At 45.0% G+C, this 17806-nt stretch overlaps 1 protein-coding gene across 2 annotated transcripts in view; it reads left to right on the forward strand.

Annotated features, from left to right (window-relative positions):
• Positions 1-1576: 1576 nt before the first annotated feature.
• The window catches only part of TMEM132D (transmembrane protein 132D), an 852888-nt gene continuing 836658 nt past the window's right edge, over positions 1577-17806 (forward strand). For both annotated transcript variants that reach the window (XM_070475067.1, XM_070475069.1), the window contains exon 1: positions 1577-1660. In XM_070475067.1, coding sequence (XP_070331168.1) covers positions 1582-1660 — 79 coding nt within the window. In that variant the 5' untranslated portion in view covers positions 1577-1581. The remainder of the gene's footprint in view (positions 1661-17806) is intronic.

Raw genomic sequence — 17806 nt, forward strand, 5'->3', positions numbered from 1 at the left:
CCTACTGAGGTAAAGTCACCTCATTTGATTTGGCTGTTGTCGGTTTACAATATTCTTTAAATATTCAGAACGCTTTCTCTCGCTCTGATTTCTGATTCGGGTAATTCAAAGGCTCCCATGGAGAAGTCCTTGGGCTATATCAGAGGCTGATGCTCTGTAGCCTTGGTTCCCGGTATGTCTTAATTAGGCATTCAGGAAGGATAAATGTCTTCTATCTTCTCAAGGCCAAGTTGGCCCCTAACGTATTCATTCCCAGTTCCAAATGGGCCAGAGGGGAGTCAGGACGGAATTCTTTTAGGATCAGTGAATTGGTGGTCATTCCAGGATAGAGGCGGGGTGAGGCCAGCATGACCCTCAGGACGGCTGGCAAGTCGGAAGTCCTCCTCCCCAGATATTGTTGGGGAAGATCCAGCGCGGGGGTGAGGGGCCCTTTACAGCCATCTTCGTGTTTACTGGCAGGCGGAGAGCCTTAGAAACCCCCAGAACAGAGGACCTGCCTGTAGCTTGAGGTCTGACTAGCAGGAGAAGGTAAATGGCCTTCTTGACACCTGTTGGGCGAGTGGGCAGCTCCCTGTCGCCTCCTCCGAGCTGGCCGAACCGCAGGGTACTAGCCCGCCTCCCAGCCGCTCCTCTCCCGCTCCTGATCGCAGGGAGGGGGTGGCCGGGAGGGTGGGTGAGGGGCAGACCCGGAGAGGTGGGATTGACTCTGCGGATTGGGGCTTGCGGCTGTCACTCCGAAAGGGTGGGGCTTTTTTAAAAAAGACAAATTTTTAAGGCAGACCCCGAGTCCTCACCCGGCACCGTGGCGCTCGCGTCCGTGCCGGATGCAGTCTCGGCGGAGCGCGGCCGGCGCGCGGGCAGCGAGGTCCCCGGGCCCGCGGGTCTTCCTCCGTGCGCGGCTGGCGCGCCTCCCCCAGGCGGCGGGGGCAGCCCTGCGTCCTCGGAGCCGGTCGTGCGCGCCGCACGCTTAGGGCCCCTGGAGCTTGAGCCCGGGCGGGAGCCGGGCCGGGGCGGGCGGCGCGGGGAGTGACTGCTCCCAGCCAAACTTTGGCGCCGGTGCGCGCCCCGGGGCGCGGCCGGGCGGGATGGGGGCCGTGCGCCCGGGGGCCCCGCGCCGCTCCGGGCGCCGGGCCACCCGGCCGGGGGTCCTCGCGCCGCCTCCGCCCGCGCCCCGGGCGCCGCAGCCCGGCCGCCCCGCCGCCCGTTAGCCTACCCGCGTCCCCGCGCTCCTGGAGGCGCCCTTTGGGGGCCACCTGGGGGCCAGTCCTCGCTGGGTAAACGGAAAGGAACAAATTCGCGTAGATGAAAATAAAAATATCCTGGTGGGGGTGAAAGGGAGGTGGGGTTTGCCTGCGCGCGCGTTGGACTCGGGAGAGCAACTCCGGAGCCGCGTGCGGTGTCGCTTCCTGGCCGGCCATGGACTGGCGGGAGGAGGGCGCCGGGCGCCGCGGCCGCTCGCGCCCCTAGCCCGGTGCTGCCTCGCCTTCCCGTCCCGCTCCGACCCTCGGGGAGCTTGGCGACCGTGTCTTCATCGCCCAGACGGCGCCGCGGAGCCGAGGATCTGCGCTCCGGGTCTCCGGGATGTGCGCGTCTGAGATGGGGACGCTGTGGCAACATTGGTCCCCCCTGCTCATCAGCCTGGCCGCCCTCTTCTCCAAAGGTGAGGAGACGCCGCCGCCGCCTCCTGGGGCCCCGGGACGAACTTTGCTGGGACTGAGTGTGTGGGAGGGCGTGCGTGGATGGGGGTGGCCGGGAGAGTGGGTGTGGGTGTGCGTTGGTGCGTGTGCACGCGCGCGCGTGCGGCAGCCAGGGTCCTCAGCGGCCCCTTGGCAGCAGGTGCCTCCCGGGAAGACTTGGGCGGGAGGCCCTGAGTGAGAGTGCCACGGGCGGAAAAATATCCCGGTCCACCTGGCATCCTCGGGGAGGGGGTCGCGTGGAGAACCTTGAAAGGAGACGTGGGCCCTGGGAAGGCTGAGGAAGCTGTCCGAGGCAGGGATTGACATGACCTCCTGGAAAGGTTCTGGAATTTGGACTTGACTTTTTCTGCTGGCAGGCACCCGTGAGGATGTAATTCCAGAGCGCGCCTCTGTATGGGAATGCAGTTGAGTGCATCCGTCGGCTGCGACGCCTAGGAGATGGGGCCAGCTCTGGAGAGGTGGCCCTGAGTTTCTCTAAGAGAGGTTTTGGGGGCAGGCTTCTCTTCCTTTGCTTTCTGTGGCTGTTGTCCGGGGGCAGCATCCGTGAGGGTTGGGCGCAGAGTTTAAACCGTGCTTATCACCTGTGTTTCCCCAGCAGAGCCCCTGATTTGCAGCTGCCAGAAAAGCCGGGATTCCCCATCTGCTTCCCTTCTGTCAGCATCCCTCTCTGTCATTGGTACAGCAAGCTGGAATGCTCAGGACACGAACTCCTTGAAGGGAAATTACTTGATTCACACGTGAGGCTGTAGAAAGGACCAGCAGTTCTTCCTGCTTTCTCATCAGGGCTCTTTGTTTGTGTGTGGTTCCTTCTCCCCAGAGCCTCTCCTACACAGAGAGAGATTAAAAGAAACGTGGAGCTTTTTAGCAGTCTCCCATGTGTGTCCCCAAATCCCTGTAAACAGATTTTTGTTCTCCGGAGAAGATTTCCTAGATGAGATCGCTCTCAGAAACTTCAAAGCCAATTATCATGCACAGAGCCTTTTAATTACAGGAATTTTCTGTTCTCAGAGCCCTTCCGGCATCGGCATCGCTGAGGTTACATTGCTTTAGATCTGACAATAACTGGCTTTTGTGCTGGTGTGATTTAGGAAGAGGGTGACCCATGCCCACTCTGCTTGGCTGTCTTTTCAAGTGTGGTCTAATGGGCTCATGTCTCCTAATTATGAGTTAGAACAATTCTGAGGGCCAGCGCCTCGGGGGTTTTTGATGTGCACAAGAAGACACAAGAAAAGGTTGATGAATTTGGTGAAGCCAACCCAGGCAGCCGTGAGGTTAAAAAAACCTGAATCCACAGCAACAGCAGCCCAGCGGACTTGCCTATTGCTGTGAGGCATGTTTTTTATTGGTTGTCGCTTGATTTGATAATAGGAATGGACTTCTGTGCTTTATGCTGCAGTAACAAGGTTTACTAAGAAAGGTACAGAATAGCTTTGTAAATATGACCAAACTATTGTGTTTCCTTGGTTAGGTACATGGTTCTCTTACTGATCTCCTCATTAGACCGGGTAGGGTTGAAAAGAAATGTATTTCCCCTGATAGTCTCTTGAACTTTTTCAAGTGGAAACACTGAAAATGTCCTTAAAATGAGAAACTCTGATGTGAAGGTCTTGGCTTGTGGAAACATGCCGTAAGCCCAGCCTATGGCATATTTTGAGTTGAACACCCCTAAAACCATTCTGTCCTATAAAATTTCCTGGTGCGGATAATAATGGTGTTTTAAATGCAGGGACCGTGCAGTTCTTTTTCCATTATGTTCAAGTCACTTTGCGCTCTTAGATCCTCTGACTGCCTGAAAGTTCTGAACCAGCTTGAAATCCAAGATGGACTATATTTCAGAGGATTTTGATTGGAAGAAAACATATGCATAGACACACACGCATCCAAAGTGCCCAGTTTATCTGGGTCCAATGGAAAGACGGAGATTATTACCAAATACTAAATAATGCTTCAGTATATTATTGTTTTTACTGCATTGCTCTAGTTCTTTCTAAAGATGAAGCCCTAAAGGAACAGATGTGCACATTTTAATAACAGGCTAAAGTCTTTGAACGTCACATTTGTTTAAATTTTATGCACAGGAAGTGACTGGACATAGAGCAACCTCATAGATCTTTTGAAAATCAAATAAAAATAAAATCTCATTGCTTGCACTTCTATCCCTTGGGAACTGGGAACTCTACTATGACACCAAAAGTTTGATCAGCACTGTTGTCATAGATCTTTTGAAAATCAAATAAAAATAAAATCTCATTGCTTGCACTTCTATCCCTTGGGGACTGGGAACCCTACTATGACACAGAAAGTTTGATCAGCACTGTTGTCAGGCGGTCCCAGACTTTACTGGAGAATGGTCTTTATGTCAAGTCGTCAGAGGGCTTGTGTCTTAAGTTTAGGATATAATCTTACTTGAAAACTTCATGCAGAAGACAGCTGTGCCAGCTTGCAAATGTGGTTTACTATGTGCTATTGGCCTCGTGGAAGGGGGCAGGGCATGGGAAGGAAAGGGGCCCAAAGACAAATTAATGAGACTTAAGGCAAGTTCACCTGTCGGCCACAGAGTGAGGCCAGACAAACTGAAAGGTCAGAATTTGAAACAGAGAAAGGTTTATTGCAGGACCATGCAAGGAGACAGGTGGCTCCTGCCTGAAAAAGCCTCAAGCTCCCTGAAGAGTTTTGGCAAAGGGTTTTTAAAAGCCAAGTAAGGGAGGTGAGGGTGGGGTCACAGAGTATCTGATCAAATGGCGCACAATTCTCTGGCTGATGATGAGGGAACAGGGTGGGGTCACAGGGGTTAACTTTATCTATCTTTAGGCTCCAGGGGACATGGGGCTATGTGCCGTCTGTCCTCAAGTAGTTAACATCTTCCATTTGGTGGTGGGGTTTCTTGTCTGCAAAACAACTCAGGAAATGTGCATCAAATACTATTACTTAGGTACTTCAGAGAGGAGCTAAAGCAGAGGATGTGGGGAAAGGCCTGTCCCACGAAAGTCCCAGGGGCTCCTTCTCTTACAAGACTGTGCGTGCGTTAGTCGCTCAGTTGTGTCTGACTCTTCGTGACCCCATAGACTGTCCTGCCAGGCTCCTCCGTCTATAGAATTCTCCAGGGAAGAATACTGGAGTGGGTTGCCATTTCCTTCTCTAGAGGATCTTCCCGACCCAAGGATCGAACCATGGTCTCCTGAATTGCAGGCAGATTCTTTACCATCTGAACTACTAGACTTACTAGACTAGCGAGGGGCAAAGAGCTGGGCATTCTTTCAATACAAAATCAGGAAGGTGGCCACATGTAGGCTGCTTGTCATGACCCTGACCTGCATCCCCCAGAGTTGTGTTTTCTTGCAAATACCAATGAGAAGCAGATACTCAGAGGCCTGGAATCCCGGGAGAGGAGCTGCTGGGGTGATGGGGCACTGTCTCCAGGCTGTGCCGGTCATGTGCTCCACCTGCATCCAGAGCAGTACAGCCAGCCTGCTGGGCAGAGGCATTGTGAGGTCACCTTCTGCAGAATGTTTCCACCTTGATAGCTTCCTTCTTAGGTCGGAACTGAAGTATCCGGGTGGCCGAGCATCACCTCTTATTTAGGAATATCCTCCCACATCCCATCCTTCTGGACTGGAAGGAGCTTCAGTTTACAGTGACACTTTGTCTGGGCTCTCGGAGAGGAAGACATATTCCAGGAGGGAGCATTCTTGGGTGGGGGGGGATTGTTTGAGAGAGAGAGACTAGACTTCACTGCTTACATTTAAACAGTGTCAAAATTAAAGGGCTAGGAAATGGGGAGACCATGAAATTTCATTTTTCCTCAATTAAAACTTAAATGCTAAATATGATTTTATAAAAAATACTTAAATGCATAGAAAGTTAGAATGCTAAGTATTCAAATCTGCTTAATTTAGTTCAGTTCTGAAAGCCAAGGGAAAAGAAACAAAACAAAAACTCCAAGAAGACCCTATTGCAGAAGCTTACTTGTTGTTCAGTTGCTAAGTCATGTCTGACTCTTTGAGACCCCATGGACTGTGGCATGCCTAAGCTTCCCAGTCCTTCAGTATCTCCCAGAGTTTGCTCAAACTCATGTCCATTGAGTCAGCGATGCCATTCAATCATCTCATCCTCTGTTGCCCCCTTTTCCTCTTGCCTTCGATCTTTCCCAGCATCAGGGTCTTTTCCAGTGAGTTGGCTCTTTACATCAGGTGGCCAAAGTATTGGAACTTCAAATTCAACATCAGTCTTTCCAATGAATATTCAGGGTTGACTTACTTTAGGATTGACTAGTTTGATATCCTTGCTGTCCAAGGGACCCTCAAGAGTCTTCTCCAATACCATGGTTCAAGAGCATCAATTCTTTGGCACTCAGCCTTCTTTATGGTCCAGCTCTCACACCCGTACGTGGTTACTGGAAAAACCATACCTTTGACTATATGGACTTTTGACTTTTACATTTTTACACTTCTGCACTTTACCCTTGACTTTTACATTTTTAAAATTTATCTATCCATTTATCCATTCACCAGTTTATTTAACCAGTCATTATCCATCCATCTGTGTGTTCATATATCCCTCCATTTATCCATCCTTTCATCCGTGTTTCCATCCATCCATCTGTTCTTTCATCTATGTAGCCACCTATCCATCCTTAAGTCTAAAAAAATTGATAATCCAAAAAAATTTCAAAGAGCACAGAGCCATGCAGGAACTATTTGCCAGTGTTCTGAGGACACAGGATTAGGAAGGTGTAAAGTCATTGCTTGGAGAAGGCAATGGCACCCCACTCCAGTACTCTTGCCTGGAAAATCCCATGGACGGAGGAGTCTGGTAGACTGCAGTCCATGGGGTGGCTAAGAGTTGGACATGACTGAGCGACTTCACTTTCACTTTTTACTTTCATGCATTGGAGAAGGAAATGGCAACCCACTCCAGTGTTCTTGCCAGCAGAATCCCAGGGACGGGGGAGCCTGGTGGGCTGCCATCTATGGGATTGCACAGAGCTGGACATGACTGAAGCGATTTAGCAGCAGCAGCGGAGTCATTGCTGGCCATTTCTCTAGTTTGTAAAGTGCACAAATCATCCATGATTTTAAGTTTTGAGTTCAAACCCCTCCCGTTCCACGTTCAGTTCCTTCTTCCTTTCCTCTTCTGCTTTTCTTGGTCCCCTCTGCTTCCTTATTTTATCACGGTAGCTGCAATTGGAGCTACAATTGGAGCACCAATTGTATTATTACACACTTTATGCTGGCCATAGGATTCCAGCAGTGAGAAGAACCCACACAGATAAGGTTACTATCCTCCCAGAACTGGCAGTGTATAGAGGAGACAGAGAAAAGTGTTTACTATATAAAATTGTAAGACTTCTCTGGTGGTCTAGTGGTTAACACTCCACACTGCCAATCCTGGGGGCATGGGTTTGATCCTTGGTCTGGGACCTAAGATCCCGAGTGCCACTTGGCACACACAAAAAAGTAATTATACATTATGTAAAAATGTTATATAAAGAAATGCCAGCTTTCAGCTGTGATGTGCTAGAGGCACAGAGCAATCAGCTCTGAGTATAGGTATGTTGGCCTTGAACTTCGCGCATCTGGGGAGTGGCTTGGTGTTCACAGAGAGCGGGTGTATGAGAGGGAGGTGGACTCCAGAGAGCAGTGTGGCTGGGCTGGAGCTTGTGGTACTGCATGAAGGGACAGGATGGCAAGGGGCCGCCCTGACCAGGGGACAGGCGGCAGTCAGGTGGGGTGTGGAGGTATCCATGGCATCCAACGCTAGTCTTCTGCATTGGCAGGTGAATTCTTTACTTCTGAATCACCCAGGTGACTCTAGTGGTTAAGAATCCACCTGCCAATGCAGGAGGCATAAGAGGCGTGGGCTCTATCCCTGGGTTGGGAAGATCCCCTAGAGGAAGGCATGGCAACCCTCTCCAGTATTCTTGCCCGGAGAATCCTATGGACAGATGAGGCTAGCGGGCTTCAGTCCATGGGGTTTAGAAGAGTCAGATACGACTGAAGAGACTTAGCACGCACTCATGAGTCACCAGGGAAAGCCCAGATGTCAGGCACAGACGAACTTTAATCAGAGGGTCTGTAAATTTCTTGTAGCTTCCTTAACATCTTACCACAAACAAGGTGACTTAAAACAACAGAACTTCATTCTAGCATGGTTCTAGAGCCAGTAGTCCAAAATCAGTGTCCTTGGGCCAAAATCAAGGTGTTGGCTAGAGGCTTTAGGGAAGAATCTCTTGGCTCCTGGTGACTGCCTGTAGTCTTTACTTTATGGCGGCATCACTGCAGTTTTCAAGGTTGCTGTCTTCCCATCTCTGTCTGTTCCATCCTCAAACGTTCTCTTTTTTTTTTTTTTTTTTTTTAAATTTTTATTAGTTGGAGGCCAATCACCTTACATCATCACAGTAGTTTTTGTCATACATTGATATGAATTAGCCATGGATTTACATGTACTCCCCATCCCAGTCCCCCCTCCCACCTCCCTCTCCACCCGATCCCCCTGGGTCCTCCCAGTGCACCAGGCCCGAGCACCCGTCCCATGCACCCAACCAAGGCTGGTGATCTGCCCCACCCTAGATAATACACATGCTTCAATGCCGAAACCTCCTATGCTTCCCTCTGATATAGAGATACAAGTGATTGGATTTAGGGACCCCTGGGAATAATCTGGATTGTTTCCCATGGTACTGTAATCACATCTATGAAGACCCCCTCCCTTCCCCCTTCCTCCTAAATAAGGGAACATACACAGGTTCAAGGAATTTGCACATAGATATCTTTTGGAGGGCACTTTTTACAGGGGTAACATTTTATTTATTTATTTATTTATTCAATTATTTTTATTAGTTGGAGGCTAATTATTTTATAGTACTTTAGTGGTTTTTGCCATACATTGACATGAGTCAGCCATGGATTTACATGTGTTCCCCATCTTGAACCCCCTCCCACCTCCCTCCCCATCCCATCCCTCTGGGTCTTCCCAGTGCACCAGCCCAGAGCACTCGTCTCATGCATCCAACCTGGACTGGCCATCTGTTTCAGGGGTAACATTTTAAAACTATTTTCTGTCTCCTCTCTAAAGTTTTCAGTACCTCTAGAAGCAACATCTGTGTATTTTTCTATCTGCTTTCTCTCCAGTACTTAGTATAGTACTTTGGACCCTGCAGGGGCACAATAAGTTTTTAAGTATCCTTAGGACTGTAAATAACTGTTAAAAGAAACTTTGTGCGACAGTAAAATGGTTTGATGCTGGTTTCATTTTTTTCTCCAGTAATTCAAAGTGCCGCAGGACATACTTTGGTCGATAATAATAACAGCGAATTTTAAAGTAATTATTGCATGCCAGACACTGAGCTGAGTGATTGATGAAAATGGTTTTTGTGAATTTGCAGATAAACCCAGTGGGGTGGATTTTATTCACCCATTTTGTAGATGTAGAAATGGAGACTCGGAGAAGTAGCATCCAAGATCTTACAACTAAAGCAGCACAGTCTGAATTCTGACGCTGAAGCGCCTCACTGTTAGCTGTTTTACATCCTGCTCATGTTTATGTATGTTACTAAAAACGAATCCCTTTGTCAGGCAAAAATTACGTCTGGTGCTGTACTTGATAAACTTTGCATACAGAGTGGTTTCCCTGGAATTTCAGCTCCGAGCCTTGGATGTGGTTGGCGCTCATTATTTGTTGCAGGAAATGAATAAGTGAATCTCCTGTTTTTTTTTTTTTAATTTTCTCAGTCTTCATTTTTCCAACTGCAATTGGCAAAGATAGCAAAAAGGGATTAAAACATAGATTTTTAAATATAATTTTATTTATTTATTTGGCTGCGCTAGGTCTTGTTGCTGCTGCGGGCTCCTGTCTCGTTGCGGTGTGTGGGCCTTTCTGCGGTGGCCTGTCTTGCAGTGGAGCGTGGGCTCTAGGCACAGGGGCTTCAGTCGTTGTGGCATGTGACCTCTAGAGCACACGCTCAGTAATTGCAGCTCATGGGCTTAGATGCTCCGTGGCTTGTGGGATCTTCCCAGATCAGTGGTTGAACCCGTGTCTCCTGCACTAGCAAACTCAGATTCCCCTTTGCTGAGCTACCGGGAAGCCTCTAAAACATCGATTTTAATCCCAAGGCTGTCACAGGGGTGGAGGAGGTGAGCTGATGATGAGACATGGTGTGGTTGTCTCCGAGGCCCCAGCTGAAGCATCTTTGGTTGTGCTCCCTGAATCCCAAGATCCCATCATTGATTCATCACCTCAGCTAACACACGTGGGTCCTGGTGGAGGGGAGACTGATGAGATCTCTGTTCTAACAAGACTAAAACTCTGGGTGACTCAGGTAGCTCTTTAGTACTATTGTAAAGAAAGAGGAAGAAGCGTGCAGCATGAAGGCAGACAAATATTTTTCCTGTTTCCAAAAGGAGAATGTTAGATTCTGTGAACATATGGATTGGCGAGTTTAACTTATGATGCCAGACCACAAGCTTGAATGAGTTATGGGGAGAATATTGTGCAGGTTCTGGCAGAAGTGAGTGGTGATCATGGGAAACCAGGATGGATTTGTCATGACATGAGACCAGAGGCTCAAGATACTTTGATATCACGTTTATCATTCATTTAAAAATCTGCTTAAGAAAAATCTATAGGGAGAGTTAAGAGGAGCACCCAACAGGTTGAAGCCAGGGTTGTATTTATTTCAATGTCAGTTTTAAGGGTCCCTTTTACTTATTTAAAAAAAATTTTTTGGGTCATTTTAATTGTACTGTCTTTTAAGATTTGGCAACTTTTAAAATCTGATTTATTTAAAAAATGTATATGTCAGGTTACTTATATGTTCTTAAAATCTTTATTATTTTTTATTGAAGGATAGTTGATTTACAATGTTGTGCCAATCTCTCTGTACAGCAAAGTGATTCAGTTATATCTGTATAGACATCTCTTTTTTATATTCTTTTCCATTGTGGTTTATCACAGGATATTGAATATAGTTCACGGGGCTATACAAGAGAACTTTATTGTTTAATATTTTGCATTGGCTATTCTCAAACTCCCAGCCTTTAACTCCCCCTCCTCCCCTTGGGAACCACAAATCTGTTCTCTATGCCCGTGAGTCTGTTTCTGTTTAATAGGTTCATTTGTGTCATATCTTAGATTCCATATATCAGTAACATCATATGCTATTTGTCTCTCTCTTTCTGACTTACTTCATTTATCTCTAGGTACATCCATGTTGCTGCAAATGGCATTATTTCATTCTTCTTTTTATGGCCGAGTAATATTCCTTTGTATATATCAACCACATCTTTATCCATTCATCTGTTGATGGACATTTAGGTTTCCATGTCTTAGCTATTATGAATAGTGTTGTTACGAACACAGGGGTGCATGTATCTTTTTGAATTATAATTTATCTGGATATGTGCCCAGGAGTGGGACTGCTGGATCATATGGTAATTCTATTTTTAGTTTTCTGAGGAACCTGCACACTGTTTTCCATAGTGGCTGCACCAACTTTCATTCACACCAACAGTGTAGGAGGGTTTCAAGGGTCCCTCTTATACAAATGTATCACCCAATATCTCTGTCCTGTTAACTCTCAGAAATTAAGAATCTATAAGGAAGGAAGGCCCTTGAACTTAAACAAATTTGTGAAATACAGTCAAAAAGAGATTAAGCACATTTTGTCAGGACAGGTGTAACAGTAACCAAGGTGAAAAATACATTTGAAAGAGTTGAAAGGGAATAAAACTTTTCTCCCTCTCTTTTTTTTAACCAAAGCCTAGAAATGAGACTGAGATATACATTTGAAAGGACAGGAATTCACAAAGAATTTTTAGCCATTAGTGACATTGTTGTTTTCCATGTGAGAAACATAAATTCTTATGTTTTATTTCATTTTTGTTGTTTTTGCTTCTGTGTTTGGTCAGGAAAGCAATGTTGGTAGGTTGGGGGGGATACTTAAATTATAACACAACTTGCTGAGCTTCTCAGATTCTGGACACAGGGACTTGGCTGGTGGTCCAGTGGCTAAGACACCATGCTCCTAGTGCAGGGGGCCTGGGTTCGATCCCTGGTTGGGGACTTAAGATCCCACATGCTGTGGAATGACTAAGCCCATGAGCTCCAACTAGAGAGTCTTTGCGCTGCAACGGTCCCAGGTGCCACAATTAAGACCCGATTCAGTCAAATAAATAAAATAAATATTAAAAAAAAATCTGTCTCCTTTCCAAGTTGCTTTTCTAAGAAATCCTTCCTAGGCCTTAGTACCAGGAGAAAAAAGAAAAACAAAAGCTATGTTTATTCTGAGAAATAGTTTACACTTCATCCTAAGAACACCATGAATTTTCTAAGTGAATTTCCAATTGTCTGTCTTTGCTTGAACTCCTAGGAGTCTCGGAGCCAACTTCGCTATTTATAAGTCTAGGAACTTAAGAGACATATCTTGTGACTCAGCTTCAGCCTTGGCTTGATTTTATTTTCCTTATTCTGTCTCTCTCGTCTGCCTCCTTGCCTACTTTTTCTATCCCAGTGCATTTATTTTTTGTATGCTACTTCAAAGTAATCCTGACACAAGAGAGAGGTAAAAATAAATAATCTCACTCCCTGAAGATGACTGCTGCAACAGTTTGATGTCTCTCGTTTTAGTTGTTTCTCTATGAATTTTTGAAACAGTTGTGTTCACATGGTCTCTGGGACACATAATTGGTTTTTTTTTTTTTTTTACTTTTTATGAGTTCATATGTTTATGTAAGCATATTTCTCATGTTTTAAAAATGTATCACAAATATATTCTTAATGTCTGTGCCATAGCTTAAAATTTTCAGCTCTTGCTACACAATTATATAATTTATGGGTTTTTTTTTTTTTTTTTTTGGCCATTGTGAGGAGATCATTATCTTTGTGCATAATTTTTGCTTTGAGTTACTTTCTTAGAATCACAGTTAGTTAATGATGGGGCCAAAGAATATAGATAGAGATTTGCTGCCAAATTCTTTTCCAGAAGGGCTCACCTTTTTGTACAGGTGTTAGCGACAGCCGAACGTGACCATCATGTTGAACCCTGTTGCCCTTAGTGGTGGCATTGTGGGTGTCTGCTGCACCCCCACGATCTTGGTAGAGTGCCGTGGTGGCCCTGAAAAGTATTCAGAACATAGATAGAACTTATGGATGCCAGGGGGAAAGAGGAGAGAAGGGATAGTTAGGGAGTTTGGGATGGACACATACCCACTGCTCTAAATGGATAACCAACAGAGACCTACTGTAGGTAGGAACTCTGTAGCAGGGAACTCTGCTCAATTCCATGTGGCTGCCTGGATGGGAGGGGAATTTGGGGGAGAATGGATACATGGATATGTATGGCTGAGTCCTTTCGATGTCCACCTGAAACTATCACATTATTAATCAGCTATACCCCAATATAATATAAAAAGATTTTTCTGTTGTTGTTTAAAAAAAGACACAACATGGAGGGAGTCACATCAAAAATGTGGCTTCTGTGGGCCTGAAGATGTTTTCCTTGAAGTGTGGTCGAGCCCCCTGAGATGCTCTGTGTCTAAGGGTCACAGTCTGTGGCCAGTGGAGAAGATGCAGAATTGTTTACAGAGGGTTCTTCTGGGATGCTTTGCTCGGAGGACCGCAGTCAACAGGTATCATGGAGGCAAACAGACTGTGGCTTCAAGGTGATGAGGGAAAATGAAAATGCATTTAGAAATGGAGTAAGAAGGATTTGATTTAGTTACCAGGGAAGAGGAAGCCCCTCCAGGACGAGCTGTTTATGAATCACTGTTATAGAACAGAATCGAAACAGCAGGTGAACATTTAAGCCCGAAATTCCTTGATTCTGTGATGTTGATAGAGTTTGAAAGGCCCCCGCTGCCTAAATACAGCAAAAAATATTCAAGTTCAGCCCCGAGATTGACCTAGTTCTCATATTTTGTCTCCAACTGGGACTGTCACTCGTACTGAGCACCAAGGGTTTTGATTTATTTATCCAACAATTATTTTTTGAGGCCAAATTATAAACACAGTGAGACAGACTCTGAATATATAGCAATGAATATGAAATCAACTCTGCACTTCAAGTGAGGGAGACTGAGATGTGAACCCCTACCTGTCTCTAGTAATCAGCTGAATGCAGATAAGGAAAAGTCATTGATAAGGTGGAGAAAGAAAGGAAAGCAGCCTTGGTTTCCCCTTAAAGACCTTTAGAGTTTTTTTTTTTTTGGCTGTGCCATTTGGCATGTGGGATCTTACTTTCCTGACCAGGGATCAAACCCAGGCCTCCTGTAGGGGCAATGCAGAGTCTTAACCACTGGCCTACAGGGGAAGTTCCTAGAGATCTTTTCTATGGGCTTTGCTGGTTCTGGTGTTGGCTGAGGTTCTCAGTTGCTGACAACAGACTGCTCCAGCAGAGATGGGTTTCCTGGATTGTGTGTGTGTGAGGGGGTGTAGATGTGCTGTGTGCACCAGGGACCCAGCAGCAGCAGCTGGCAGAGACCCCCACAACTACAGAATCAGTTTCTGCTCAGATACCACCATTACTGTTGCCTTTCAGCTCCTGTGAGATCTCAGGGTGACCCCGACAGAACCAAACATTCTTCTACTTTCTGATTGTAAGCAGGACTGATCTCATGTGTCTACTGCCTCACCTGCTCATTTTCTCCCTCCTGGGTTTCAAGTGGATGCATCTGTTCAATAGTGCCCAAGTCAGATCTGGAACCCAATACCCAGATATTCCTGCCAACCTTGCTATCAAGACTCCAGTCCCTTCGGTTCAGAAAGGCACACCAGAAGGGATCTGCAATGGGTGTGAAATGTGCCAGTCTTCAGTATTTGCAGAAATTCTCATCTTGTTAGACTGATTTTCATGACATTGCAAAAAGTTGTGTTAAAGTATCTCAGTTGTGTTCCTTTTCTCTTCCCAAGAGGCCTGTGGAAGGAAACACAGACCTTAATGTGTGTTTCTCGTGTTCATGGTCATGGTGTTGGTGAACAGGTGCTCGGTGAATGGGCTGATTTGATTTTGATTTTTCTAAACAGCCTTCTAGGATTTGAAAGTATTCCTTGGGTTTCTTTGAACTGGAGGCTTTCAAGAGGAGATACTGTTTTATCCTCCCAAAGGCCTCTAGATTACTGTCTTCAGTCAGCCTTTAACAGATGCTGTGAAGGGAGAAATGAAAGTGGGTCTTCAGCCGTGAGGATCCTTTTTTTGGAAATAGGGAGCAAAGTGTAAGAGAATCCCCAAGAAGCCATGGGTTGGATGGGAGAATTCCACTTGAGTTTGATTTATTTAAGGAAATACTTTCTAGCGATGAATACCTAGACATATTTTGGTTGCAGGTACAAAACAAAAATCTAAAATTGCCTAAGGAATACATTAGTGAGGATGGGCTAGAATGATGGGTAGGCTATGATGTAATATATATGTTGCACATATCTCAATATATTACATACATACATTATACATACATATATTACATGTATTCATATTCATATATGAATAAATGTCCATGTCTCTGTGGCATAATTTGACAAAAGTTTATTTCTTGTTCGCTTAGAGTCCAGTCAACCCTCTTTGACTTTGTGGTTATGCCATTTTGGACACCTGGCAGCGGGGATGAGAGAGCTAGGGGATTTTGTGAGATACGTTTAAGGTCCAAATTTGGAAGTGGCTTCATTGCACCCACATCCCATTGATCAGCATTGGAAACAGAGCCTCCATCTAACCTCAGGGAGGCCTAGGACATGTAGAGAAGAATGTATATAGTTGTTCAACATTAACAGTCTCTGCCTAAGGAAAAGAGAAATGAACTTATTTGCACAACAAATCCCGGGCATCAGGCAAAGCTTGATCCAGGTGCTCACTTGATGCCTGGAATCTCTTTGCTCTTCTTTAACTATATTCATTCTAGTCTAAGACACACTGCCCTTCATTTAAGCAAGATGCTCCACCAGCTCAGAATTATACTCTTTTAACCCTAAATTTAGTCATTAGAGAGTTTCTCTTAACAGTTCCATCAAAGTTCTGGTCCTGACTCTTATAGGCTCACATTACTCCATGAGCCTTCTTGAATCAGTCACTGAGCACAGAAGGATGAGATAAGCAGCCTGATTGGCTTAAGTTTAGCCAATAAGCTCACCCTTTAGAGTCTGGAGGAGGAACCTCTGAGACCACTTGCTATGAAGATGAAGGGCAGGTTATGAAAATAATTTAGAATACTTTTGCCAAAAGTGGGGAGATGGATGCTGGATGGTTGATAAACAGCAGTATTCCACTGTTAACGATCATTTTCATTTTCCAACCTAATATGAAAATATTCACATGCTCTCTCCTTTGTTGTTCAGTCATTAAGTCATGTTTGACTCTTTGTAACTCCATGGACTGCAGCCTGCCAGGCTTCCTTGTCCTTCACCATCTCCCTGGAGTTTGCTCAAACTCATGTCCATTGAGTTGGTGATGCTATCCAACCATCTCATCCTCTGCTACCCCCTTCTCCTTCTGCCTTCAATCTTTTCCAGCATCAGGGTCTTTTCTAATGAGTCAGCTCTTTGCATCAGGTGGCCAAAGTATTGGAGCTTCAGCTTCAGCATTAATCCTTCCAGTGAACATTCATGGTTGAGTTCCTTTAGGATTGACTGGTTTGATCTCCTTAGAGTTCAAGGGACTCTCAGGAGTCTTCTCCAGCACCACAGTTTGAAGGCATCCATTCTCACACAGATGACAACTCCCAGTACAGAACTGTCCCCTCTCTGATAAGTTACTTTATCCTTTGAATGTTTGTTTAAATGTAATGTACGCTTTCATTTCCAATGATTGTAATTTTTCAGAGTCCTTAATGAGATGTAAAAACTATGCACAATGGAAATTACCATTATGAATAAATATTTGCATTATGGGCTGTTAAAAGCAAGCATCAAAACACACAATTGCTTGTTTTACAAGCATTCAATATTTTGAAATGTGAGATCAGTGAAATGACTGAGAATTCTATTGAAAGGGAGAGAGAGCAGCTTAAATCATATTATTTACATTTTCAAGGGAGCGGCGCCAACAAAAGGAGGGGAAACAGTGATTTTGATGTACAGAAATGTGAAAGCGGCTCACCACCAAGTTCTGCCTTAGCCCTTTAAGTTCTGCATATCTGATTCCGATAAAGCTAGTGTTCTGCTTGATTTCCTTAATTAGGTAATACACATTAGAGAGTTGGGTTTTTGCCTGTGCTTCAGATAAATGTAACCTTAAAACAAAGGGGGAAAACAGTTTCCAGGGCATTCTGGTATTACAGATAACCTAGTATTTACATTTTGGAACAGACCAAAGCTTGTAGTGCACATTTGGGCCAAATGTCACCTTTTTACTATCCTAAAGTTATTTTCCTGAATTGTTTCGGATGTGGTAAAGAGATGTCTAATAGGGAAAGGACATTATTACGATTCTTTTATGATTGAAATTTAAAAGCAGGCCTCATGAATCTAAAGGATGCAAGACAAATAAAGTGATAGGGTGCCATAAGCCTTTAACTGCAGGGAAGGAAAAATGCTTTTTAAAAAAAAAAAAATGCTTATTGAAATGTAGTTGATTTGCAATGTTCTGTTAGTTTCAAGTATACAGCAACATGCTTCAGTTATACATATGTATGTATATATGTATATACATATTCCTTTTTCACATTCTCTTCCATTATAAGTTATTATAAGCTATTGAGTATCTTTTTAACAAGCTTTCAGATTTCCTTCTGTACTTGTATGTCAGAGGTGTGGCTTTTTTTTTTCTAAACTTGTTTTTTTGTGTGTTGAAGTATAGCCAATTAACAATGTTGTGATGGTTTCAGGTGAAGAGCAAAGGAACTCAGCCATACATATACATGTATCCTTTCTCCCCCAAACTCCCCTCCTATCCAGACTGCTCCATAACATTGAGCAGAGTTCCCTGTTGCTATACAGTAGGTCCCTGCTGGTTATCCATTTTAAATATAGCAGTGTGTAAGCGTCCATCCCAGACTCCCTAACTATCCCTTCCCCCCATCCTGGCAACCTTAAGTTCCTTCTCTAAATCTGTGAGTCTGTTTCTGTTTTGTAAATAAGTTCATTTGTATCATTTTTTTTTTTAAGACTCCACATATGGTGATCTC

This window comes from Odocoileus virginianus, chromosome 12 (assembly GCF_023699985.2).
Source record: "Odocoileus virginianus isolate 20LAN1187 ecotype Illinois chromosome 12, Ovbor_1.2, whole genome shotgun sequence".
NCBI classification, from domain to species: domain Eukaryota; kingdom Metazoa; phylum Chordata; class Mammalia; order Artiodactyla; family Cervidae; genus Odocoileus; species Odocoileus virginianus.